Source organism: Phaethon aethereus (assembly GCF_964289735.1).
Source record: "Phaethon aethereus genome assembly, chromosome: 9".
Classification (NCBI taxonomy): domain Eukaryota; kingdom Metazoa; phylum Chordata; class Aves; order Phaethontiformes; family Phaethontidae; genus Phaethon; species Phaethon aethereus.
In genome coordinates, this window is record NC_138585.1 from 10,927,359 (window position 1) to 10,953,380 (window position 26,022).

General features: G+C 41.4%; 2 protein-coding genes across 2 annotated transcripts; both read right to left on the reverse strand.

The window, feature by feature from the left end:
• Positions 1-2,773: 2,773 nt before the first annotated feature.
• On the reverse strand, positions 2,774-9,645 carry LOC309408161 (thiamine transporter 2-like; the record flags this gene model as incomplete). The annotated part of the gene is made up of 5 exons (XM_082003914.1): positions 2,774-2,896; positions 3,670-3,811; positions 4,339-4,531; positions 6,678-7,494; positions 9,496-9,645. 5 exons carry the CDS (start codon positions 9,643-9,645, stop codon positions 2,774-2,776), a joined length of 1,425 nt encoding a protein of 474 aa, XP_081860040.1.
• Positions 9,646-14,711: 5,066 nt separating this feature from the next.
• On the reverse strand, positions 14,712-21,032 carry LOC309407921 (thiamine transporter 2-like; the record flags this gene model as incomplete). The annotated part of the gene is made up of 5 exons (XM_082003594.1): positions 20,788-21,032; positions 19,662-20,478; positions 17,937-18,129; positions 16,243-16,384; positions 14,712-14,891 (listed from the first exon to the last, which is right to left on the reverse strand). The coding sequence occupies exons 1-5, from the start codon at positions 20,989-20,991 to the stop codon at positions 14,712-14,714; spliced, it is 1,536 nt and encodes a 511-aa protein (XP_081859720.1). The 5' UTR covers positions 20,992-21,032.
• Positions 21,033-26,022: the final 4,990 nt, after the last annotated feature.

Sequence of the window (26,022 nt, forward strand, 5' to 3'; positions counted from 1 at the left end):
AATGTGAAGATTCTTGAAGGTAAGACATTTCAGTTGTGATTGCCTGCCTGTATGTTAGATCTGCTTATTTCTAGGGGAGCTGATAGACTTGACCACTGCTTGTAAAAACACTTTTATGCCAGTGCTTTTGACTTCCGTTGCCTGCCTATGTGGGATTAGTAATTTCTGTGTCCTGTCCTCTTTTTCTTTTTAAGCTTTGGAGATCCCAAAGCAAGGGACAGGCAGCGTATAGAACAAGCTGCCTGATATTAGTAGCATTCCTCACTTAATGTCTGGTTGTCATAGTTAAAGTTAAAACGGATTTTAAGTCTGTCTTTTCCTTCTGATGAAGGCTGCTGGATAGAGTATGGTGTGGGGTTTAATTCCCAGGATTCTCTGGAAAATTCACTAAACAAATCCCCAGCAATTGAGGGTTTCCAGGATGATAGTGATGCCCTTGTTCTCACCACTGTTTAGCATACTATAAATAGCTGCAGTTCTTCCCTGCTGTTGACCTTACCTTTTTGGATTAGTAACACATAAATGCAGAGATAGTGGGGAGCTGCAAGGGTTCAGAAGGACTTGTGGAACACTTAAATATGCCTGTTGCAGGGAACTGGACCAAATCAACCAAATGTCTCATCAGGGAGATGGCCTTGTTGGAAGAGGAGCAATCCTGTGATGTCTCCACCTAAATTGATATAAATTTAAGCTTTGGGCAAGGGCTAATGAGATCATCTATTGAAATTGTTGTTCTGATCCAAATGAAGCTGATTACTGCTAAGAGATACTGAAATTCATGTAAGTGTGCAAGGCATGTAGCTTTGGATTATGCTGCAGAAATAGTGGAATACCTTATTCTTCTGAACTAGTTTGAATGCAGCTAAAAGATTGGCAACTTTTACTATGCGCAACTGCATCTGTTTAGTGTATGTTCATTAATTTTAAGTTTGTCAAACTCCAGACAAGCAGCTGAAGACCTTGTATATTTGAGTTGTCTTTATATTGAGCAGAAACTGAAACCATAACTGTTTTGTTGATTAGATTTTTAAAATAGTTGTATTTACAAAATAAATTCTGCATCCATGTTTATAAATGTTTTTGTCTTAGAAATCCCTGCAGTTGTTCATGCAATTGCTCATGCAACTAGCATAGTTGCCAAAAAGCTATCCAGTATCCTCTTCTGCTTTAGCATTAAAGCACTTCACTTGATCACTTTAGCCCTCTTGTACAGAAATTAATTTGGAGACCTAGATTAATACTTCTGATTTCTGTACGTCGGCTATTACGTGTGTAAGAAGATGCTGTAAGACATACATCGTGAGTTCTACAAGGCAGATGTGATGCTCGGGTGCTGCAGTTCAAAGTTATTTAATGGCTGTGAACTCCCAAGCACAGTGTTGAAACAAATGCTGAGGCAAGAAATTGATTTGAAAAGGACCAAATTTAGTTGGAATTCCTGAAAGAGAGCTATAAATATGATACAAGTACTCTGCTCTCTTGAAGGGAAAACTTACTGGGGCGTAAAGGTGAGCTCAAGCAGCTTTTATAAGTATGTTTTTAAATGAATTAATGATTTTTACTTTCTTGTGAGATGAACTGGGGGAAACATTAGTTACTCCTGACTTGGCAAATCTGTAACTTGTAGTGAAGGAACGCAATGGAATTTGCTGCTGTCTGACATAGTTGACTCCAAAGTGGACGTTGTTGAACACAGCTGAAAGAATATTCCCTAACTAGCTTTAGTTACATCTAAACTTTAAGTGGTCTTATTTAAGACTGCCTTGTGTAGAAATTGAAGTGTCTCCCCGTGGCTTATTTTTAATAGAAGTTAGTTTAGGAGGGGTGTGGTTTTTTGCTTCCAGAGATAAGCGTGTGGGTCATGGCGGTTGATCAGCATATGCGTTAGTTATGTCTGACAAGACAGACACTCAGAGGGAAGGTTAGTGTGTTGTATTTGTACATCTTAACAATGTCACAGTAAAGCTGTCACTGCAGCAGTAGCAGTTTACCTATATATAATGGCGTGTGTTCCTTACAGTGCTGTAACCTCTGGTTTCTGAGGAGTGCATTGTCTGTGGAATCTGAAATGGCTGCATTGGCCATTTTTAAGCTGAAGTGGCAGCATTGCTGTGCTATAGAGCATTGTAGTAATCCACATTTGAACATACAGAGGTAACGTTTCTGGGAAAAAAATGGTTTATTGCGATTTGCTAGCTTGCTTTAAAAGTGCATGTCACAACTTGACCAGTTGAAAAAGTCTTAGGTTTTCACAAGATTTCTGTGACAAGCTTTCATGTGTCTGTGACAGATCATCTTGCTGCTATGGGGCAACTGCTTCTTTAGGTTCCATAGGAATGTTTGAAGGTCTTATGCTTCTGGCTAAATTGCCTTTAATTGAAATACTCAGTAGAACTGAGTTGTGTTGTTGTGTTCTATAAAACACAAAAACACAAAAGGTTGTGTTCTATAAGCTCTTCTGCTGTGAGGTTCAGGCATCTGTATGCATTGGCTGCTTGTGCTTATTGAGCATTAATAGAAGTTTTAGTGTCAGATCGTTAAACTTGACTTGAAATAGAAGATTGAGCACTGTTTGATATTAGAACAACTGGTGAAGAAAATGAGCAAAATGCATCATCCTGCTGACAAAGCCCTTTATGCTGTAGGCTTATAAACAGCCTGTTCCACCATTGACCAGTCTTGCTTGATTGAGCATTACGTTTCTCCTAATTGAGTGCTCAGATGATGCAGCCTTCTGCACTGTTGCTTGCAGCCATTCTTTTCATCTCCTTTGTTAATGATCGATGCTTTCACCAGCCATGCTGGTATTTCTGCATTTGATGGAAACAATGCTGTATATGCTTCTGATCAGGAAGATTCCAGCTATGAATGTGAAGTAGCTGCCATAAATGAGAAACTGGGAAATGGAGGTGGGGAAGGAGGAGGGAGAGTCAAAAACTGCTTTTGCTGTTGGCTGATAACTTAAGGGGTGTCCCTCCACTGCTGCCTTCCCTTCCCTGTTGCCCATGCCCCAGCATGATCCCGTCTTGAAGGGGTTCAAGAAGTCTGGCTGCTTGACTTCATACTGTAGGAAGTCTACGGTCATAAAGGAGGGGGAAGAGAATACTGTTATGTGCATCCTCTCCCCACCTTGATAAGGGAGGATGACAGCTGCCCTGCACTTTCTGGCTCTTCTCTGAAAAGGTGAAAGCTAGAGACCTGGATCTCATTCAGTATGTAAGTTTAAATTTAGAAATTTAATGGGGAATCATTAGATTAGTTAACTTTCAGAATTACATCCAACAAAACTATGTAACTGAGAATTACCCTGGTAATAGACCCATAGGTTGCCTTTCAGCTTGCTTCCTACTTCTGTTTCGGGTATTTTGACAATAGACTTGTGAATAGTAAGCGTAAATAAAAAAACCACCTGAGTAATAGGTGGTAGTCTTTCCCTTCTTTATGAAAATATTCTTAAAATTACTGCAGAAATGCGAAATCAGCAGGACTAGAGGACAAGTAGGTTGTAGTAGCTACTGCCAGTTCACTTTAAATGAACCTGGTTTTCAAGTGAGTAACTGTCCTAAGCTAGCCCATTACCTGGTATCTTCCCAAAGACTAATCCTGGGGTAGAACCCTCTTTTGGAGGAGAGTAGGGGTACCGAGAGCAGTGCGAGTAACGTAGCTTACCTGGGTGCTGATATCCAGTCCCAGACCTTTGGAATCTACCACAACAATGGTTAAAATGGTCTGAATCACCAGTGCAACAAAGTTGTTGAAGCCAAACATCAAAGCATAACGCTCCATGCTTAGATTGACAGCAATCTGAAACCTGAAAATGAATGTGCATGTTAGCGAAGCCATGGAGAACATGGATGCTCACAAGTTACTTATGGGAGGAAGTTTGGGAACAATTTAATGTGCACAGTGGATTCTTCATAGGATAAAGCCTCTTCAGTCTTTGCTGTTAAGCTTTAACAACTTCATTTTGGCAGAAATCCCTTGTTTTTTTGGCTTTGGCACTTTTGTGCATCCTACTTATCTTTTACTTACTTCAGTGGATATTTTTGCTGGATGAAGACCTGTGTATGTTCATTTGATCACTTTGAGAATACTTTTACAGAGATCATTGAACAGCTAAATGCAGAGTAAGGTAGTTTCTGACTGGAGTAACCTATTGTAATGGTTGGGTCACATAATTTTAAGCATAGTTTTGTATAAGCTAGAAATATGTGCTGCTGTTGTGACCTATTTAAAGATATTATTTTAAGGGAAACTTACAGTAAAATTTTGATAATTTTAAAAATACAGCATTTACTGATTTTAAATTTAATTAGAACAGGTGTGTATTATACTTACGTTGCTATTGTTATAAGGAGCATATAGCATGCTTTAAACACAAGGTAACCAGCATAACATGCCCAGATGTTGTCAATAAAGTGCATGAGAAACAGAGAACCAGCATCCATTGCAGAGAAAATTCCCAAAGCCAGTTCTCCAGAAAGGTCCCAGTTTACTTTGACATATCCAACTGCCATGGCTGTTGCTGAACCTAAACATTTAAAAGAAATAATTACAACTCTGAAACATTATCATCCTTCTGAATCCATTGCATAACTGCGTAAATGGGTCATGCCAGGAGCTCTTTGAGACCGTTACAGCCACAATGGGCTTTGATCATGGTGTGGCTTATATTTTGTTAGTGGTGTCTTCTGCTCTGGGTTTTTTCCCTTGCTTACAGAGCCCTTACGGGCTAAAGTGCTCTGAGAAAGTGCCTCATGCCTAAAGCTGGAGGCAGCAGTGTACAGTCTATTGTTGTTAGTCCGTTTTTTGACAACTGTGAACAAAGAGAAGAACAATCCCACGAAACATTTTCTCCCAAAATATGCATAATGGAGTTTAATTTCTTCATGTAAAGATCTTTATGAAATGAAAATCCATTGCACTCCCTCATGCTTTTTTTTTTTATGAAAGCATCTTTTTCAGTTTCTGGTGAAAAATCTTAGAACTGCATTTATCAATGCCTTATTGACCATCACATATAGTAAAAGCCCCTACTTGAGCATAATATGGTATAACAAACTCCAATGTCCTGATTTTTTAAAAAATTTTTTCTTAATGATGAGGCTTGCTTTTTTCCCTTTCTGAATTCTGGAGAAATACCATCTACTGCTGTAAGAAGGTTACTCGGCTATTGTGGGGTTTTTTATGTTCCTTTAGCACAGAGGCTTCTGTAAGTTTATGAAAGCTCTTTGAAACACATTATGCTGAGGTTAGTAGCTCAAATGCAGAGAGAAATCTGGTCCAGGCAGGTTATACAGCAGTGCGTTACCGGAGTCAAGAGTACCAGTTGCTCAGATGTTTTCAGGCAGACTAGTGCAAAATTGGACTGATTTGCTGGTTGCACAGACTTTTTGAATTCTGACAAAGAGCACATCACTGCTATAACCAGAGGTTCCCAGTACTGCGAGTGCTTTGTGTACTCTGAAATAGTATCAAGTGCCAGCGGGTGTAAAAGCAAGAAAGCCCTTGAGAATACTGCTGAAATCGGTAGTCTGAGAAGTTTTGGGTTAGCTTCAGTAAAATGCATTTTTCATGCTGATTGCAGGGAGGAAGAGTAAACTGGGAGTTTCCTGTAGAAATGTGAGATAAAGCTCCTGGTATGAAGGAGGCATAGCTGTGTAAATGTGAGCTTAAATTGAGGCTCCGTTGATACTACCTGGTTATCTAAATGAAGAAGTTGCACTTTACCTGTATGTCTTCTGTGGCCAAAGAGGAATGTCATTTGGATGGATCAAGTAATGTAATGAGAATCAGATTGGCTGGGGTTGGAAGAGACTCCTGGAGACTCCTAGCCCTGCTGAAAGCAGGGTCAACTAGAGCAAGCTGCTCAGGATGGTGGCCAGGTCTTGAACATCTCTAGGGATGGAGAGTCCACACCTCTGGCCAACCCGTTCCAGTGTTAAATCACCATTACAATATAAATGTTCTTGTATATTTAAGTGGAACTTCGCTTAAATTTGTGCCCCTTGCCTCTTGTCCTGTTACTGGGCACCACTGGGAAGAGTCTGTCTCTGTCCTCTTTATTCTGCCCCTTCAGGTATTTATGCACACTACTAAGATCCCTTGTTTTCTCAAGACTAAACAATTACAGTGCTCTCAGCCTCTTCTTGTATGTCACGTCTGGAGGCGAACTCATGGATCAGGATACAGATGCAATCACAGTATTTGTTCAGGAGCATGCATCCTGAAATTATATGTAATCACTGTCTAAAGAGAACATCTGGAGCGGTGTATCTGTTAATATGCTCTTTAATTTTTGAACCACCTAGCTTTAGGTATATTTGAGGGAGAAATAGGCGTCGTTGCATGGGGTTTTTGAACTGCTTACTTGGGGTTAAATTCATGGTTCTAAACAGAGCTGTGAACGTAAACTCTCAAAACACTTTTCTGGAATGAGGCTCCCCTAAGACGGAAAAGCTTATATCTATATATTTTTGAAGACAATTTTTTAAGATCCCACTGATAAAGATGTACAGTAAAAATGTACTTTGCACACTGTTTGTTTGGGTGTTATATACTGGAGGCTGCTGCTGTTGACCTTGGCCCTCATGGGAAATACAACGAAAGGCACCATTGCCAAAGAATGCCCTCATGACAAGGTGGGTTAGAAGTATTACTACTGAGTTTTTACTTACCTGAAAAAGTTGCTATTGCTTCAACAGCTCCATTGTACACTGCAGAGCTGTGAGAGGGGGCTCTGAAGTCCCACAGCACTTGGATATAATTCAGAACCTGGTTAAAGCCTGCTGTAGCCAGAGCCCACCACAGGGACCAGTAGAGAAGTTTCCTAGAGCTGTAGCAATCCCTCAGGTCCTTGCTCAGCTGCAGCAGTACTCTGAGCACCTGATTCTGGGGCTTGGCATCATCAGGCTGCTGTTCAGGGGCTGGTCCCCTGTCAGCAGATAGGGAGCCCTTGTCCTCTTGGCAGCTCGATGGCCTGTCGGAGCTGACCGTAGCCACAACTTTATCCGGTCCTGGGAGAGCTGCTGAGACCTCTTTCCTGTGGAAGAACATACTCTTCTGAGGCATTGGGAGGAAAAAGGAACACACAAATGCCAGGGCCAGGGAAGCCAAAGTAATGGCGTTAAGGTGGAAGTAGGATACGTCTGCTAAGGAAACCAGCAGCTGTCCCAGCATGGCGGCCACAGTGGCTGCAACAAGAGTGATACTTCTGCAATAGCTCGTCACTCTCTGATAGTGATCGGTGCTGACGACACTGTAGATGTAGGCGTAATAGGCGACCTCGGTGGCTGTCACCATCCCGTAGAAGAATTCCACCACCTGCATGGCCACCACTCCATGTGCGAAGAGGAGCAAGAGCCACGTGACGATGAAGCTGACGCCCTGGAAGAGGAGGATGGGCTTGTAGCGCACGTAGTCTGTAATCAGGAAGACTGGGAAAAGCAGTGCAAGGTAGGAGTATGTCCAAACCGGGAAAATCTGGTTCGTAACCTAGAAGAGAATAAAAGAGGAAATACTTTAAAAAATACATTTAAAATGTTGGTTTTGAAGCTTTTTGGTGATCGTATTGAAATGAACATAGCTGTGGTGACAGGAGATGTTGAATTCTGTGAATTGTGCAGATTTAACCTGCCTTAAATTACAAAACTGTCAATGTACTCCTTGAGGCAGAGATAACGATGCTAGGCTCCACTACATAAACAGGTAGATTGGCTTAAAAAATAATTCCAGTAAAGGCTTATGAAGAAGGCAGATTTTGACATGCAGCTGTTCAAAGGGGTTATAACAATGTGTGTCAGAGGAAAGGCTGTTTAGCATCAAGCCCTATTCCCCACAGTAGCTGAAAATGGATGCCTCAGTTCTGACTTATATGTGAGTCATTGTATACCTTTGGTGACTTCTCTCCTTAGAATTAGAAAAAAATGCATATGCCTCTTACAATGGGGGAACTGGAACCGCACATCGTGAGTGTGTAGCTGTTACTACTCTGTCTTCACCTTCTACATTTTCTTCAAATTTAATGTGTAAGAAGTGAGCAAGTCTTTGATGGAACAGTATTTTGGAAAGTTTCAGTTGGCCTTCAGTGGATAGATGCTCCTAAAAGAAATTCCTTCTCTTTTTCTGAAATTGATCTGCTTTCAGGTTGGAAGGTGCTGTTCACTGTTGCCACTAAAGCTTAGCACTTGCCCAGGCAGCTTGCCTACAGCTGTGGCGGGGGTATCTGCTTCTTTCAGATACAGCCATAGAAAAAGTCCAGCTTGTGCAAGTTGCCTGTTTTGTGAGGGGTCCTAGCCAGTAACTGCTGGACCTGCTAGGACCGCCGTTCGTGAGCGCTCGTTCTCTGCTTAAGCAATTAGACTAGAACGGAATTGTTTCAAATGCTGGAGAAACAGCAGTAGCTGGTTATCTCTTTATTTCTGAACTGGTACTGGAGTGAGTTGCATGGCGAGCAGTAGGTTTGCTGTATCTCTCTGGGTAACTTCTTTTGTTTCTCTGAACTTTAATTAGAATTTTTAAGTGTTTCTGAAACTTACATAATTAGCTCACCAGAGGTGAGTTTGGCTGAAAGAACCAGTATCTGTCCTATGCTTATTTTTGAGTTAAGGATTCTTGCTGAAATCACACTTAAGGCACCCTATCATGCTATTTATCTATTTCATGTAAGAGAGAAAATTTCCCCTTGTGGTTAAAAAAGAAAAAAAAAGAAAAAAAAAAAAAGGGAGCGGGGGGAAACAACAACTCCCCAAACCACAAATACCTTTTTTTGGAAGAAACCGTGAGTTCACACTATGCTAGCAGATTCTGCCTTAACATTTGCTACTGCACATCAGGAAGGACTGTTCTTCGTATTAGCTGCATGTGGGTGTACCAAGCTTGTGTTTTCTAATTATACTATTAGCTCTGTGACTCAGCCACTACGTCTCCTTTTGTTGGGAAGTGTACTCCTGAAGCAGCCAGTGCTGAACAGAAGAGCAGAGCAAGAAAACTTGCAGTGCATGCCTTTTGTTAAAAAAAAAAAAAGTGAATGCATGTGAATCTGATCTCCAGAGACTAATGAATGAATAAAACAGTCTGTAATGTAGGTAATAACCTAACAGCTCATAAGGGGAGGTCTGCTTGGTTTTCTTATGATTTGCAATCACTACCTTACTGTCAGTGTAATCAATTCCACAATAAATATAAATAAATCAGTGTTGCTCTTCCTCTGGGGTTCTAGGTGGGGAGGGGAACTAGCTGACCTGATTTGGCTGAAATTATCCCTTTCCTAAACAACCACCAAAATGGTTTCAAAGTCCTAAGAATGTAGGGACTTTAAAGTTTTGACCTTCTGTAAAAGAGGTGAGTCCTTACTCCTTTCCAGAAGCATCATAAATATGAGTCTCTAAATAAAATATACCTGTATTATTGAACACCACCTTTCCCCATCAGTCATTGCTGTAAGACTTAATGCTTTCAGCTTTTTAACTATTACTTAAGAGAATAGTTACATACCTGTTCAATCGTTAGGTTTTTGTCTGGTCCAGTTAGATAAGGAGTGAGAAAAGATTCCGATGGCCTCATTGTGGAGAAGAATCCATTTGCACAGATGATCAGTGTGGGATAAACCCAGCTGCGGCCGGCAGATCCCTTCCAGCAGTCCATAGTCTAACTAAAAAACAAGGTAGTGAAAAAAAAGAGCAGACTAGGAATTTATAAAGATGCTCTTCACATCCGTAAAAATGCATTCATAAGTTTACTTTTTAACTAACCCTACTTCAGCTAATGTTTCTTTCACTAAACCTGCCAGTGATCACAGATGCAGCTTGTAGATGAACAACTCGGATCAAGGTGCATTGGTGGTGGTAAGCTCCAGTCTCTGAATCACCTATCAAAGGTTGTTCTTAATGATGTACTTAGAATTGAGCAGACGTATCGTAGTCGAAGAATAAAGTTCCATTACAGTCTCATTTTTGAATAGATGGGTGGGCAAACTGAGATTAAAGCTCTTCCTCAGCATGCTTAAGGAGCCTTTTTTGCTGTTGATTTGCAGCCTGAGCGCCAAGTGAAACAGTAGAAGGGCAAGGCTTTTTGCAGACAATAAAAGCCACCAGCCAGCTCACAACCTGCTGTGAGCTTGATTTCTTCAAAGTACTTTAATACTCATTGTATTTCTTGCACTCCAGTCATTTGAGTAGCTAAATAAAGATGCAGAAACTATCTGCTTGTGGTACCTGCTCAGACTTGGAAAAGAGGAATCTTGACTTCACTTTTGGAAGTGATCAGAAGGAAAAGAATGAGACTTGTTTCTTCACTGTAGTTGGCAGCAAAAAGAAGTCTGAAGAGATTTGGGGCTTTAAAGCCTATTTTACTTCTTTTTTCTTTAGAAAGTCAATTCCACTGTTCCTGGAAAACAAAGTGAAACAAGAACGTTCTGAAGCCATAAAAGAATGAAAGCAAAGCACCGACTAATGTTTAATCAAGCTGTTACAAGCTATTTCTTTTAAATTCTTGAATCCCATTTTATAGCAGGCACTATATCAAAAGTGCTTCTACTTGCACTGTGAGATTATATTTATCAAAACTCAGCATAAATAGTATGTTACTAAGGCAGTATTTCTATGACCTCGGAGAAAGGTTACAAAAACCAGCCCTAATCTTGAAAAAACCAGCCCTAACCTTGAAACTTTATTTCAAATGACTGCCTCTGACTATCATCTTGCTCTTACAAATTATTGTATCTATATATAAAAAATAGCTTGTAATAGTCTTAACTCTTTATGTCTGCTTTAAATCCTTTGACAGCTGTTATCTTTTCAAAATAAAAAGATACTAAACCCTGGACTGATCAATGACATTAGCATAAATCTTGCATCCCTTCCACATGCACTGAGCAAGTGAGTGGACAGCACGCTTCCAAATAACTCTGAAGGCAATAAATTACCTGTAAAAGCTGTGGCTGTGGTGCATTTGGTGTGGAGTCGTGTGCAGTTTCCTCCTAGGATGACTTTCTGTCTTGTAGAAGAGAAGTCAGTAACCACCCTTTAGGATTGGAGATAGTAAGAAATTTCAGTGTCTTTCTGTTTCCTGAAAGTTCTTTCTAAACCTGATAAAATGTTAACAGAATTTAAATAATAATAATTCATCACACCTCTTCCTGCTTGCAGAACGTGTCCATGAAGATTGCGGGGGAAGCTTTCTCCTTTACAGGTTTTGTCAGCAAACTGAGTTCTAATTTTAAGATAAAGCTTTAAGACTTGCACTAGCTAATGATTAATAAAAACTTACATTGCAAGAAAGCAATCGCTTGATTGCATTTTTGTTTTAATAAATAGCTTTATCCTGTTCATGGATAAGACACGGCAGCCATTTTACACACGCAGCGCTGTGTAAAATGGGGTCATGGGGTCTCTGCCTGTCCTGGCTTTGCTGGGGGTGCAGGGAGGTAGGACATTGAATGCCATGTATTGCGAGTTGGACAAGAATTACTTCTATATAATGGACCAACCTGTCACTTAAGGGCAAATAGAGAAGAAGATGAGAAGCTTCTAACTGTAGCTTCTAAGCCAAAAAATCAAACTAGAACTGCTTCAGAGAAATGCTGCTGCTTTGCTTTCCTTTATCCAATTCTTTTAGACTGGACTCCCTGTGTCTTCCAAGGCTCATCAGAGGAGGGAGCTGGCCCTGAAGGCCGTTGGTGGGATGTGTGTTGGCGCTGGGAGCGAAGGCCGGGCCCGGGCAGGAGGGGCCCCACGTGCTACCAAGAGCAGCTTTGTGAGCTGGGCAGAGCCTGGTCTTTTTCCACAGGTATGGAAACTTCTTGCACGGCTTCTAGTGTGTGGTGCAGCCAGGCAGGCAATGTTCAGAGAAGCCAGGCTTGTCTCTGCCTCCATGTTTCATTCTCTTTCTTTACCAGTGGCTTCTGAGAAAGGAAAGGAACAATGGGGAAATGCTGCTGGGTAGGTCTACTGGCCTGCTGGCTAGCACTGCCCTGATAACCCACCCAGTGCTTGGTTTAATACCTGCTCGCTTTCAGTACAAAGATACAATTTGTTTGCTGCCTTTTTGGCCAGAACTGGCCTATCGGCTTGCTGAACCGTATCTTCATGGAAGGCTTGTGCCCAACACCACTAACGTTTCAAAGGCAGTTAGCGTTGTGTTTAGATGGGGTTGTAGCTATGGAGAGAAATGTGCCTAGCTCTGGGTTTTCATATTTATGTTGAATCTTTTGGCATGCTGGCAGAAAGATGAGCACTTAATACTAAAACCTGCAAGGAGAGGTGGATTTGTTCAGAATTTCCTTTTCCTGCAGATCTAGAGAGCCTGTGGTTCCAGCCTTGCCCATAACCTGCTAAGCCTTAACTATCTCCTCTCCAAAGTGTGTGTGTGTGTCCCTGAACACACAGGTGGATGTGTGCATGTGCATCTTACTGTTTTGGATGAAATCTCTAGCTGATTGCTGGGTTAATACCAATTTGCAGCTGAAAACCCAGGGTAATGTAGGGCCTTACCTATCTCTTGCTGTTGTTTCCACCCCTGATGTGTCATGTCCTTCCAAACGCTCCTCAGAGCTGCTCTTCCTTCCCCTCTTCCTCACCCCTCAATGCTCCCCCCAGCTCTCAACTTTAGAATCTTTCATTTGGAAATTTGAGATAATAGGAGTAATTTTTTCGTCTCTCTTTTCTGAAGATACCATTCTCTACAGCTGCAAACCGAATACATCGTGTCTGCTTGGCTGCTTTGCTCCTTGTTGGCATCCCATGTACATGGAAGGCAGTGAGCTCCGACCAGTTCAGAATGGAAGAACTTTTATGGTTGTTTCTACCAGTTCTTCTGGCTCCTTTCCTGCAGCTTACTACTACCGCTTTTTTTATAACAGCAGAAGTTTTGATGTTGCCGACTCCCTTCCTTTTGTCAGATGCTACACAGAGACATATATTCATTAACTTTCTGTACCAAAGGTAGTTTGGGACCCTGGAGCTGGAAATACCAAGGTCCTCTTTTTCATTTAAACACAAATTCTAGCTAGCTTCCAGTCCAGGACTCACATCTAGTTCTTTAACTAAATGCCTCAAAAAAAAAGATTCCTTCTCATGAGGAAGAGTAACACAAAATAGTCCTTGCTCTATTGGACTTTGTCCCAGTTTCTTCAGGCAGGAATATCATGCCCTCTGTTCTGTAGTAATAAAACATACTTATTGCTTGGCGGAGGCCGAGTATATCTCCTGCTTTTACAACTGCATTGGTTAAGCTGTTCTGCTTAGAGCCAGCTTACAACAGAGAATGTCCACACAATGCACAATAGTAAACAAAGCCTAGAAAATTAGCTGAGTTCATTTGTTCAATTCCCACTGATTCTTCTTGTGACTTTGAAACAAACGGCTTCTCTCCTGCCTGCTCTCACCTCTGGGCAGTTTGGTCGCAGGATGTGACAATTGTATGAAAAGCACGTATGTCTGTACAAATGAGAGCTTATGTCTCTACAGGAAAAGTATTCTGTAAATGCTAAGTCTTTTCTATTTTTATTATTTAGATGTAGGTATTGGAAGCTAGAAGCAAACAGCAGTACAGAAATAACCTTAACATATGGATATAATTTATATTAAATTAGGCATTTGCTATGCAAACTCAGTCTTTTTTTTTTTTTTCTTTCTTCTGGCCTAACTGTCCCTTGTGCTGGACTAAATTAGCCATAGAACTTGAAGCTTCTTGATAAATTCTGAGATGCTGACCCTGCCGAATCCTGGCCAAGATCAGTGGACCTCCTCATTTGGTACTCAAAAGCCCACATGATGCTAGCTTTTTGTTTCAGTTATAAATCTTCTTGGATACTTGTGTTAATCTGGAATATTCTGTGCAGAATCAGATTAATTTCTCCACAACATACTTCTCCGGTCTTAGTCCATACTACTCAATCCCTTTGATATTTTTTCTTTTCCTGTTGAAACAGGGAGACACTCAGTCCTGAATTTAATTTTACTGGACAGACCAGGAATAGAGTGGGGCTCCCTTGTTTTGTTTTGTTTTGACTCTGAAGTTTTTCCCTTCTGGGCTGAGATTGCTATGGACTCAGTACAGTGTTTAGGTTGCAGCTTTCAATTGTGGGCCAAGCAACACTTGTGGCTTAGCAGTGTTTCAGTGAACCTTCTCAGATAGGTTATGCCAACCCTGCTTTTCTGCACCATTGTGTGCAAAGCCTGCTTCTGACGTGGGCTTTTAAATTAGGAGGGAGGAGTCTGTCTCTGAATCACCTGTAGTTAAGCAGGAAAGAATATCACGATGCAAACACAATCCCTTCTTCCTTGGTTCAGAAGAAGGTATGTGCAAAGGGGGGATAGACCCTTCACTCACATTTGCATGAGCAAATATGCATGGAAGCAGCTTGCCAACACCGCATACAAGAGCTAGAACAAGCAAGGCAGGGTGAACTCCAACCTTTGCCACTGTGCATGTTGGGGTACCAAGGTGGTTCGTCTGTTCTCGTGCATAAATTACTGCTGTTAATCTATTTATAGGCAAGTAAATAAGAATCTAAAGCAACTTTTCTTCTTGGCACAGTGCCATCATGGTGATCTCTTAGCTGGCATATGTTGTAACGAAGTGCTGTAATGATTCAGCGTAGCTTTTCAGGGCTGTGTTGTATGTTCATCTTGCACTGCTGTTCTTTGCATGCTGCAGTAGGAGCTCTTCTCCCATGAGGGCCTGGCCATGTCAGCCCACTTGCCTGACTCCTACAGCCATGTCGTATAGCCAGTTACAATCTGCTCTTTCGATTCGTGTTCAGCACGGTTCAGATGCTCTTTGCAAGATCTTGCTATTTTCCTTTTGCATTTGCTTGAGACAAGCATGCAAATGCTTCTGATCAAGAAAATCCCAGCTATGACTGCAAAGTAGCTGCCATAAATTAAAAACTGTGAGTGGGAGAGAAAAAGACAGAAGAATTAATGAAAAATGCAATAAGGAAACACTGCTTCTTCTGGAGATGATAATCTATTATTTTGTTTACCTGTGTTCTTCACAGTTTCTCTGTGTTCAAGTTTTTGTTTTGTAATTAAGCAAAATCTCAGCTTTTCCAGCAAACAGCAAATCTTTGAGGAATGAAGAACTGCCCTTTGCTTCCAATCCTTATTCCTCTGTCCTGGTTTCAGCTGGGATAGCTTCTATGAAGAAAATTAGCTCTATCCCAGCTGAAACCAGGACAGCCTCTTAATAAACATCAGAGCAGGGAAGGGATAGGAACAGGATTTTTTTTTTTCTTTTTTTATATTAGTGCAAAATGTACAAGTAGCTTCATTACCCACAGAGTCATGAATAATGTAAGTGAAGCGTCTGAGTTGGTTATTTTTTGCTCTTACTTGCATATTTCAGTGCTGTCACCACACTGGCTTCAGTAAATATACCATGACTTTGTATCAGTGTTTCCAACAACAGTGGCAAGCCTATTTATGAAGTCCTACATTGTTCCTATCCTTAATTTTAAAGTTTTAATTTTTAATGTTTAATTAAATCTTTAATCTTTTAAAGTAACTTTTGCCTTCTCTGTGCAGAATACCTATATAGCTTTAGTCTTCTGCATTCATGGGAGTAGGAAGCTGCCCCAGCTGAGATCCCATCTGAGAAAACGAGAAAGTCAGTACATTTCAGTTGACTCCAGCATGAGTGGAAGAGGGCTGACTGAAGTTAGGGACACTGTTGTGAGATAGGATCTCTGCCCCAAATTAAGTGTCCAGACTATGGGGAGAAAACTCTATTCATGTTGAGATACAGATCAGGTTTGGTCCTGAGCTGGAATTAGAAGGCAGGTGTCCTTGTTACTTGAGCTGAAGTAATTCCAATAATCCATGCTCTGTCTCATCGTCCTGAACTTCTCTAACAACATGTGGTCATGTTGATTCTGCATCTGAGAAAACCAGCCTGAATTTTTGGTCCGAGAGGATTTTATTCAGTGTCATATGAATTAGCAAAAGCTGGTCAGGTAGCAGGGCCCAATTATTTACCTTCTAGTGTATCTGCCTTTGAAAAGTCTACCTTCTAGTGTATCTGCCTTTAAAAAGTCAAGAACCAGCATCTGTAATCCTAAATGCTGCACTAAAAGGCAAAAGGGAAGAATGATGGCTGACGCAAGGGAAGAGCAAAATGTCTAGATTTCTATAGAAGAAAGAGGGAATTAAATCATCCTTTGGTATAACAATTTTCTTCTTGGTAAACTTTTGAAGATGAATTGGCTAAGCAGTAAATGGGAAGTAAGTTAACAGCACTTACCTGAGTCACTATGTCCAGTCCCAGGCCTTTTGAATCCACGACGACTACTGTAAGAATGGTCTGAATCACCAGTGCAACAAAGTTGTTGAATCCAAACATCAAGGCGTAGCGCTCCATGCTCAGATTGACTGCAATCTGGAACCTAATGTGAGACTGGCAAGTCAGTTACTTCACACTGGGTGGAAGGTTGTTCCTCTCAATTTGGTTGATGGAGAGAAATGATTCATGCAGATGATATATCAAGGATGGAGTAAATAGTGCTTCGTTTGTTTGTTTGCTTCCTTGTTTCCACTAAATGATGTCTTGACTACCCATAAGGTATTTTGACGGTTATTTACTAGCCTGTGCTGGGTTTCCAAACCATGTTATCGGGTGATCTGCTTTATCCAGTTAGGAATCAGATCTCTTTAATCATCCCCTCTGTTTCTTCTCTACCTTCACAAACCTTCCAAAACCTCCACGGAGGCTTTGACAGACATGTGCAGACAAAACCATAACCTGATCTGGCATTGGCAGGAGTTCTGCCCTGGCTGGGATGTTAAACTAGAAGGTCACCATGAGTATCTTCTAACCAATTTTTCTATGATGATGCGAATCACTTCTTGCTTTGTGTCTTGACAATGGAGATAGCATACCATTTATTTCTGTCCAAAGCCTGTAGATTTGCCTTGCAATATCTTTTTCTAACAATAATCAGAACATCTTTCCTTGCAATATTTGCCTCCAAAGTTTCTACCTGAATCAATGTGTGTTAGTCCTGCAGTACTCTTTTAATCGACTTTTCTCAGGGCTTTTTTTGTGCAAGCTTTTACTTTTTTTTTGTAGAATATGTTGAAGTAGTCCAGGTGTGATCCACTATAATGTATAACACCCACCAAAATGAAAATAGAGGATTCACTTGGCTTCATTAAAGATAGGCATAATTTTATCATTTTAGTGACAAAATTATTTTAGTTTCAGCAGTTTTTTTTAAATGGTATCTGAATAATTTTGGGGTTTGATATAAAAATTCATTGAGTATTTTTGTTAATGAAATAGTATGATATGTCTAAAGACAATTCCAATCAATAAAATAACTGCAGTAATAAAAATGTCTTATTACATAGATTATATATTATATTTTTTATTTATATTATTTTTATTTTTCTGCTAAGAGATCTTGTCTGAGTTTATATGTCCAATTTTTTTATTTTATTCCTTGTTTACATCATGGTATCAGTAAGGATTTGTAAAGTTACGTTGGGCAACACCCTATGCCAAATCTTTTCTTGCATTCACACAATTCATAGCTTGCTAACAAGAATATCAGCAAGGTGGTCTAGACATAAGGGGATCTTAAAGGTTGGTTGCCTGGGCATGCTTGTCCCTCTTGTTCACAGCACCTTCTGTGCCAGGAAGGAGGAAAATAGCTTATGTTTTGCTGTTACTATTGCCTTTAGTAATAAAGATGCTTTGTACCTTGTTTAACTTCTGCCTAGGAATATGTTCAATATCCTCCTTTTCATAATTTTTCTTTTATCATTGTTTATAAAAAAGAAAATAACATAACTAGACATTTAAGTGTCCTTGTCTTTAGGTAAACAGTTATGTATAGCATTAGATCAGCTACCTCTGACTAAAAGGAGGGATGTCCAAACTGAAAGTATTGTTGGCATTTTTTGCATAACAGTAGCACTACAAGGTTTTATACTTACGTTGCTATTGTTATAAGGAGCATATAGCATGCTTTGAAAATGAGATAGCTGGCATAACATGCCCAGATGTTGGTAGTGAAGTGCATGAGAAATAGAGAACCAGCATCTATTGCAGAGAAGATCCCTAAAGCCAGTTCTCCAAAAAGGTCCCAGTTAATTTTCATATATTGTACTACAAAAGATGTTACCGAGCCTAGAAAAAGAGAAAAAAAAAAAAGACATGTAAATGTTGTATCTGTTCTATAGCCTATATCACCAAACCTTGCCACTCTCACATGCTGGAAGGCAATGCTGAATAATGAAGCAGAGTAGTTCTGAATTGGTTTGAAAACATTTCTAATCACTTTTGAAGTTGTGCAGATGACTGGTCATTTTTAGACAGCTGAATAAATCAAGACTCTGCCATTCCTTTCCTAATGTTTTATTCCACTTTGCAGGATAAACTTGTATGTAGCAGGATTGATTATTTAGCTGTCTGTACCCAGCTGTCTGCATCTCTAGGGAGAGAAGTAGGAACACTATTTGGAGCTCAAGAAGAACAATTCTTCCAGCTTCTACTAGCTTACTTTATAGACAAGCTAGTAAACAGTTACCTTCTAGCTTCACAGTTTAGCTCTGTGCAGCTCTTAAAGGGGCTAAGTTGTCAAAAAAGGGAGTTTTGTGAGGTATCAAGTGAATATATTCAGTGAAATGAGAAAGGATAGGCACTGTTTGCTGTTGGTGGGCCTGCTACAAAGACGCATCTGTTGTGAAGATAAGCTACCCGATGATCCATCTCAGGGATCTCATACAACTTTGAAACTTCTACACCTCTACATTGAGAAATAGGCAATTCCATGAGAAAGAGGAGTTCATCAAGGAGCAGACGCTACAGGAGTTAAGTGCTTCTAATTAATGATTCAGTTGGTCTATTTAGTTGCCTACCTCAAGTTGAGAGTAACTTTTAATCTTAGAAGTATCTGTCTCTCCTTAATGACTGTAAGGGTAACCTGAACGACCAGGTATGATGTAGACATGGTTTTTTTCCCTGCTGGATCACGCCCCAATGTCTTGTGCAAGTTCTCTACAGCAGCACAACATGAATACGTGAAACACTGCCAAGTCAGGGTGGTATCCTCTGGTGTTTACCTTTCGATAACACCACTTTGCTTATGCGGTGTGGACATCTGCTTCCGGTGCAAAAGAGTAATGGTTAACATCATCAGCATAATGAATTCAATAAGGTCTTTTTCTGCAAATCTCCATATCTTGGAATGACTAAAATTCTTCTTTCCCTCCTTTTGTGCAAGGGTGTTTCACTAGAGCAAGATCTTAATAAAAAAGGATTATGTTCTTTTTGTGTAAAATATTTATGAAAAACTTCTCTCATCTGTGTAAGCTGATACCATTGTTATGGGAACTGTGCGATCACCTGTTTGGGGGGGAAAAAAGGCAACTACCTCAAAAGAACCATAGGTGTCTCTGAATGGATTTAGCAGTTGGATGCAGGGTCCGTGTGACTGTATACTTTCTGCATACTGGCAGAATAAAGTTGAGCGTCCCAGTCATAAAGAAAAATAGCATAGCTTGCATTTGAACTGTTTTGTACACCAAAGAACCAGATTTTGAATGCATAATGCATACACTGGCTTCCTGGAGCATCTACAATGGAATGTCACTTTAAAAACATTCTAAAGTAAAACTTTAAGCATCGATCACAAAAGCAGTTTCTAGACACTAACTTACTCAGAAAAGTTGCTATTGCTTCAACAGCTCCATTGTACACTGCAGAGCTGTGAGAGGGGGCTCTGAAGTCCCACAGCACTTGGATATAATTCAGAACCTGGTTAAAGCCTGCTGTAGCCAGAGCCCACCACAGGGACCAGTAGAGAAGTTTCCTAGAGCTGTAGCAATCCCTCAGGTCCTTGCTCAGCTGCAGCAGTACTCTGAGCACCTGATTCTGGGGCTTGGCATCATCAGGCTGCTGTTCAGGGGCTGGTCCCCTGTCAGCAGATAGGGAGCCCTTGTCCTCTTGGCAGCTCGATGGCCTGCCGGAGCTGACCGTAGCCACAACTTTATCCGGTCCTGGGAGAGCTGCTGAGACCTCTTTCCTGTGGAAGAACATACTCTTCTGAGGCATTGGGAGGAAAAAGGAACACACAAATGCCAGGGCCAGGGAAGCCAAAGTAATGGCGTTAAGGTGGAAGTAGGATACATCTGCTAAGGAAACCAGCAGCTGTCCCAGCATGGCGGCCACAGTGGCTGCAACAAGAGTGATACTTCTGCAATAGCTCGTCACTCTCTGATAGTGATCGGTGCTGACGACACTGTAGATGTAGGCGTAATAGGCGACCTCGGTGGCTGTCACCATCCCGTAGAAGAATTCCACCACCTGCATGGCCACCACTCCATGTGCGAAGAGGAGCAAGAGCCACGTGACGATGAAGCTGACGCCCTGGAGGAGGAGGATGGGCTTGTAGCGCACGTAGTCTGTAATCAGGAAGACTGGGAAAAGCAGTGCAAGGTAGGAGTATGTCCAAACTGGGAAAATCTGGTTCGTAACCTAGAAGAGAAGAGGAAATCTCTGTGTTCTTGTTCATTTATTTTAAATGGCTTTGTAGAGGGAAGTTGTTGCTCTGAAGGAATTAATAAAATATATACCCACACTGAAGCAGCATATGACAGTTGAGCCGGCAAATGGATCTTAAATCCATTACATGGATCTTTTATTTATGCCATCTGCTGCAAATTGTAACCTGCTAAAGCTGGTTAGTGTGGTTTTTTTTGTTTTTATCTTTGTTTAAAAACCTTGTTTAAAGTTTTACTTTTTTCTCCTGCTCCACAGAAAAGAAAAGGCAGAATAAAATCATACCTCATCTATAGTCAGGTTTTTATCTGGTCCTGTTAGGTAGGGGGTTAGGAAAGGTTCTGATGGTTTCATCATGTAGAAAAATCCATAGAGGCAGAGGATCAGGGTGGGAAAAATCCAGGTGTTGCTCGTCTCTTGCTTCCAGCAGCCCATGGCCTCTGCAGCAAAGCAGAGATGGAAGTTTGTTAGAAGGATGATACTGCTCATGCAAGTGCAATCATGTCTTGTAGCTGATTTTTATTTTGTGGTTTCTAAAGCTAAGGAGTTCCTTTTAGAGGTTGGCAACTGGAAAATATTTTTCTTCATAACTTTGAAGTGGACAACTTTTCCTTACATTTGTCTGCTTTTTCTCTCTCCTTGTAGATAGTGTATAAAGAATGACTTGGAAGATCTTTAACTGTGGGACAAATTACACTGTTGTTCAGTCTGCACTGACCAAGCTAACCACAGGAGAAGCCTTTCTAGGCAAAGGTCACTGAAGGCAGCTGAGCACTGAGATTTCATTCGACACCGTGACTGATCACAGCCAAGCACAAGTAACTAGTTCACAGTTGCTACTTTTTCTCCTTTGCCTCCTAGATGTGCCTGGCTTTCCTGTTACAGAGAGCTGGTAACTCTGGAGCCTAGCAGATGAGAGTCGCTAATAAATACAGAAAGGATGTCAAGCCAGATCCTCAGATGGAATTATCTGCATCAGAAGTCCAGCTTGAATACAGACATCCTATTTTCAATCTATGAAAAACATTTATGGTCACTGAAGGTAATAGTTCACGCTAAAATGAAATGAAGCAGATATTTTTGCTCTTGTCTTTAGCTGAAACTTATGGAATAAATTAAACTTTGCAACTCTGCTGGACCCCAGACCCCAAAGAGAAGTCAAAATGGGTGTAACGTGTGGCATGCAAAGGAAACACAGACAGTAAGTTATACTCCATATTCACATTGGTATAGGCAATGTCAGGAATCTAAAGGTGTACAATTTATAACTTCTGGAGCACTCTGGGAGGTGCTTTTTACCACGTGGGGTTTCTATCACTCTGCTTTTGACTTTTACCTATTCACCTTCTGAGAATAATTTTTTCAGGCAAAAGTTTTAGTCTTAAAAATGACTTATTTTTCAGATGGCGTTTTTCCTCAAAATTTTTTGTAAAAGCTGAAGAAAGATCTCTTACGTGAACATTTTTGGCTGTTTTGGATCTGTTGACTACATCACTCAGATTGGGTGGACATAGGATCCCCTTACAGGGTGTGATACATAATGTATAAGGCAGAAGGCATTATGCATCTCCTTTTCTAACTTGACACCACGATAGCACATTTTACTAATGGTCTGATGCACTAAGAAATGGGTGCAGATCAAAGAGAACTTGAATTATTTCATTTTATGCACAACGGCTGAAAACACTGACATTACAGGATTTACAGCGTGAACCACTAGAGGGCAAGATGACCCCAGGAAAGGAAAAACGTGTATGGGATTAATGTGAGACACATTCAGAGTGCTGAAGGAAAGAAGCATTTCTGCCCCTCATTCCTCCCCAGTTTTGTAATAGTTTCTGCTGCAGCCATGGCTTGGGCAGGACAGGTTTTGGCCCTGGCCCTGCCCAGGATCACACTCACTTAGTCACCAGAACATCCCCTCACCATCCTTTCGCATGATAATCATTAAAGTGTTACAGCACCCTAATGCCATGTGAATGCTTCATGTGGTACCGAGAGGTTCTGAGAGAGGCATCAAGAAGAGGAGGGATGAAGAGCATCTCTAGCACTGTAATGAAGAACACTTGTACAAGTTAGCTCTGGGACTTAGCCAGGTTATATTTTTCACTTGCCAGCCTAGGTTCTCTGCCCCAGTCTGTTTCTGGCCTTGCCATGGTTGCTCTCTCCCGGTAGGTTGTGTGACACAAAGGCAGCAGGTCTCATGGATCCTTTCAAAATATCCCGCGCCTTGGGAGGCAAGCGGGGCAAACTGCTATATTCCCAAGGCTCCGCCTCTGATGCTGCCCATCTTTGGCAGGGCTGTGCCATCCTGTGCAGTAATTACTGGTTTTGAACTATATGGAGAAAAACTTTAACCGTGCTCTGGTCACTGCATCCCTCCAGTCCCAACATGTGCACTGTTTGGTGTTCCTGCTAGACGTGTATCTCTGCTGTAGGTTTACTGTTTCAGGTACCTGTGTTAGGCTGGCAGATAAGTCAGGCTAGAAGTTTCACACCTGATTTAAGCAGCTCTGTAGGAAAAGCCTCCCACCAGTGCTGAGCCAGGAAACGCAGTGAGCTGAGGGCTTGCAGCGCAGCCTGCTCTGCCCCTGGGGTGTGGGAGGTGGGCGCTGCTCTGTCCGCAGCGGGGGGTGCGCTTGCCTCGCACCCCAGCCCTTCGCCGTCCGTGAAAGGCTCTGCTGCAGCCCCAGCTCAGCTCTGCTGGCTGCTGGTATAATTGCTCCCTTCTGCATTCATAACCACACACCTCTGACAGTGAGATCTGCACCTTGGTGCTTAAGGGGGAGGGATCCAACATGTTCCCATTCAGTCACCCCTTATGGTCAACTTGTCTCTTATAACTCTAGGGTTTTTCTTAACTTATGGAGGGATGCCTTGGTGTAATTATCAAGCAAAACCTCCTCTGTTTCTTGTTTCCCCCATCAATTCTTGGTTAGTGCCAGAGTTGTCTGCTCTTCTCCCACACAGCCTGACCCAGCCCCTCAGTTCCCCACTGGACTTCTCTCTTCTTTCCTCCTTCTTTCCCTTGTCACTGCAAGATTTCTGACTTCCAAAGTTGATGTATAATCTTACCTTGTCTGCTGGAGCTCTTCCTATTTTACTTCGAAGGGAAGGGTCCCCTTTTAGTACCTCCAGTCTTTCTTCTGGCTGCCCTGTGTGTATTGCAGCTACTGGCCTCCCTTTGGTTTTTGCGCCTTTCCTGTTCTTCTGGTATTTCAGCTTGTTCTGATGACACCTCCCTTGAAAACATTTCCAGCTGGCTTTCTTTCAGCATCCTTAAAGGAACAGCCAGATAATCCTGGCCTGTCTCTGCCCAAAGGCAGCAGTAAATCGAGACCTAGACTAGAGGTTTGTTGCTTGACTGGCACAAAAGCAATAGAGCTAATCCTGTTCCCAAAGAATTTTGGGTATGTGGTTTGGGATCCACCTGTGTCTGAAACTGGTTTATGTTAAAGATAGAGCAGTAGCTATGTGTGGGTAATGAGAGAGATGAGGGAGAACAAATACCAGTGTTGTAAGGTTTAAATGTTGCCCCACTGAATACATGGGGCTTCATACTACTCTAGCAGGTTTAAACAAGTAAAACACTCTGCTCTGCTTCCCCTTGACTGTTGGTTGTTAGCAAATTTCTCAGATCTTTTGCCTAGGCAGGTTCTCACAGTCCTACCTGAAGATGGAGGTGATCCTATAGTCATCTTCAGAAGATCCTGCAGGACTCACAACAGCAAAGGATGTTATCTGAAATGTACAGATTTGCACAAAAAGTATGTTCCTGAGAATCTAGATCTACCCCCATCCCTGTCCTACAACACATAGGTCTGGAAGGAAGGATATAGTAATTACTTACGAATGTGACCAATACAGTAGGAAAATTATAAATTTCTAAATAAATTGATAAAGTGAATTGTCCCATAGTTTCAGAGGACAGCAGCTTCTTAGTTCATATACAGTAACAATACATATACCAGTAAAATGGTACAGTAACTTTAGAATAAGAAAAAACATATGACATTCCCTACAGGGTCAGAGGAGTTGCCCAGCTAGACCAATAGTTTGTCTTCAGCCTTGGCCACATTTTTGCAGCCTTTTTGCCTCCTACTCAGCACTGAAGGTTACGGCACTAGTGATGATAGAGAGGCCATCCCTTTCCTACTGCCTTTATCATTTGTTTCTTGACTTGTTGTCCATGAATCCCATCTAACCCTGCCTGAGACACTGCTGTATACTTGTGTGAGCTTTTGTGATGTACGTGAAACTGATGTGTGAAGGGGATGTAACAATTCCTTTTGGCACTTTCCCAGCCATCTGTCACTCTCTGACACTGATCCCAGAGCCATCTTCGTTCTACTTCCTTGCATGTTTAATTGAACCGATAGCTATAGGAAGTGACAGCCCATCTGAGAGGAGATTGTGTATACCTGCACTCGATTTTATTCTCAAGGGCTCTTGCTAAAATGCAGAGAACTTCTGTTGAAGTAAATAGCGTTACTCTGGGTTTGCATTGACTTAACTGAGGTAAGAATCCAACTCAAATTTCTCAGCACTGAAAAAAAAAAACCCCAAACGATGTTTTTCCTATAATGTAATAATGAGAAAAAATGATTTAAGTTCCAGTTATTGATGTTTGTTTTTTCTGCTTTCAGATCCTCTTTTAACCTCTACCAGCTCTTCTTTCCACACTCTTTACTCAATCTCTTTTATACCTAAAATTTCATCCTTTTTCACCGATTTACATCTGAAGGCTACATGGAAGACAGTAAAACCATGATAGGCTTACAGAAGTTTTTGGTCAGCTCTGGCCCTATGTCACAAGCTGCCTGCAGTAGAGCTTAGTTGCTGGGTTTGAAGGAGACTATGCCCTTTACGCTGAGTTTGAATCCAGTCTCATCAGAAGCAGAAGTGTTCTTCTGCTTGAAGCGTGAGCTGAGGGATCTGTTTATAGCTGGCATCCCAATTCTGTTCAGGTGGGAAAGGGAAGACTCTGTAAGACCTGGAGAAAAGGTGAGTTTTATAGTAGTGGTGTATCCTAAAGAATTAATGCAATATAGTCTCTAATGTATCAAGGAGACAGGAAAATTTGAGGAGAAAAGGGGAAGGAAAGGCAGTAAAAGAACAAGACTGCAAAGCTCTGTCACCCCAGTACCTTCTCCTGCCTCTGCTGCCCCTTAGGCTCAATCCTGGTATTCTCGCTGGTGTGTCAGAGGATGGCACGAAGGCTGAGAGCCTCACCTCGGAGGTGTGAGGTACGTGTCTGTCTCTCAAGCTGCCTGGCTGGGTGCTGACCTAGGCACTGACTTTTGGCTCCCAAATCACATCTGTTTCTTGACACCTGCCTAACTCAGGAGAAGAGACTTTGCAAATCAAACTGAAGGCTTATACTTTTTGAAGAATGTGTACTATACTCCGTTAAAGAAAAAATGACAGCAAAGAAAACTTCCTGTGGCTAATACCAGAGATTTTTTTCAACTGGTGGTCAAATACAACCTGCACTTAGAAAGGTTGCAATGGCAGTTATGA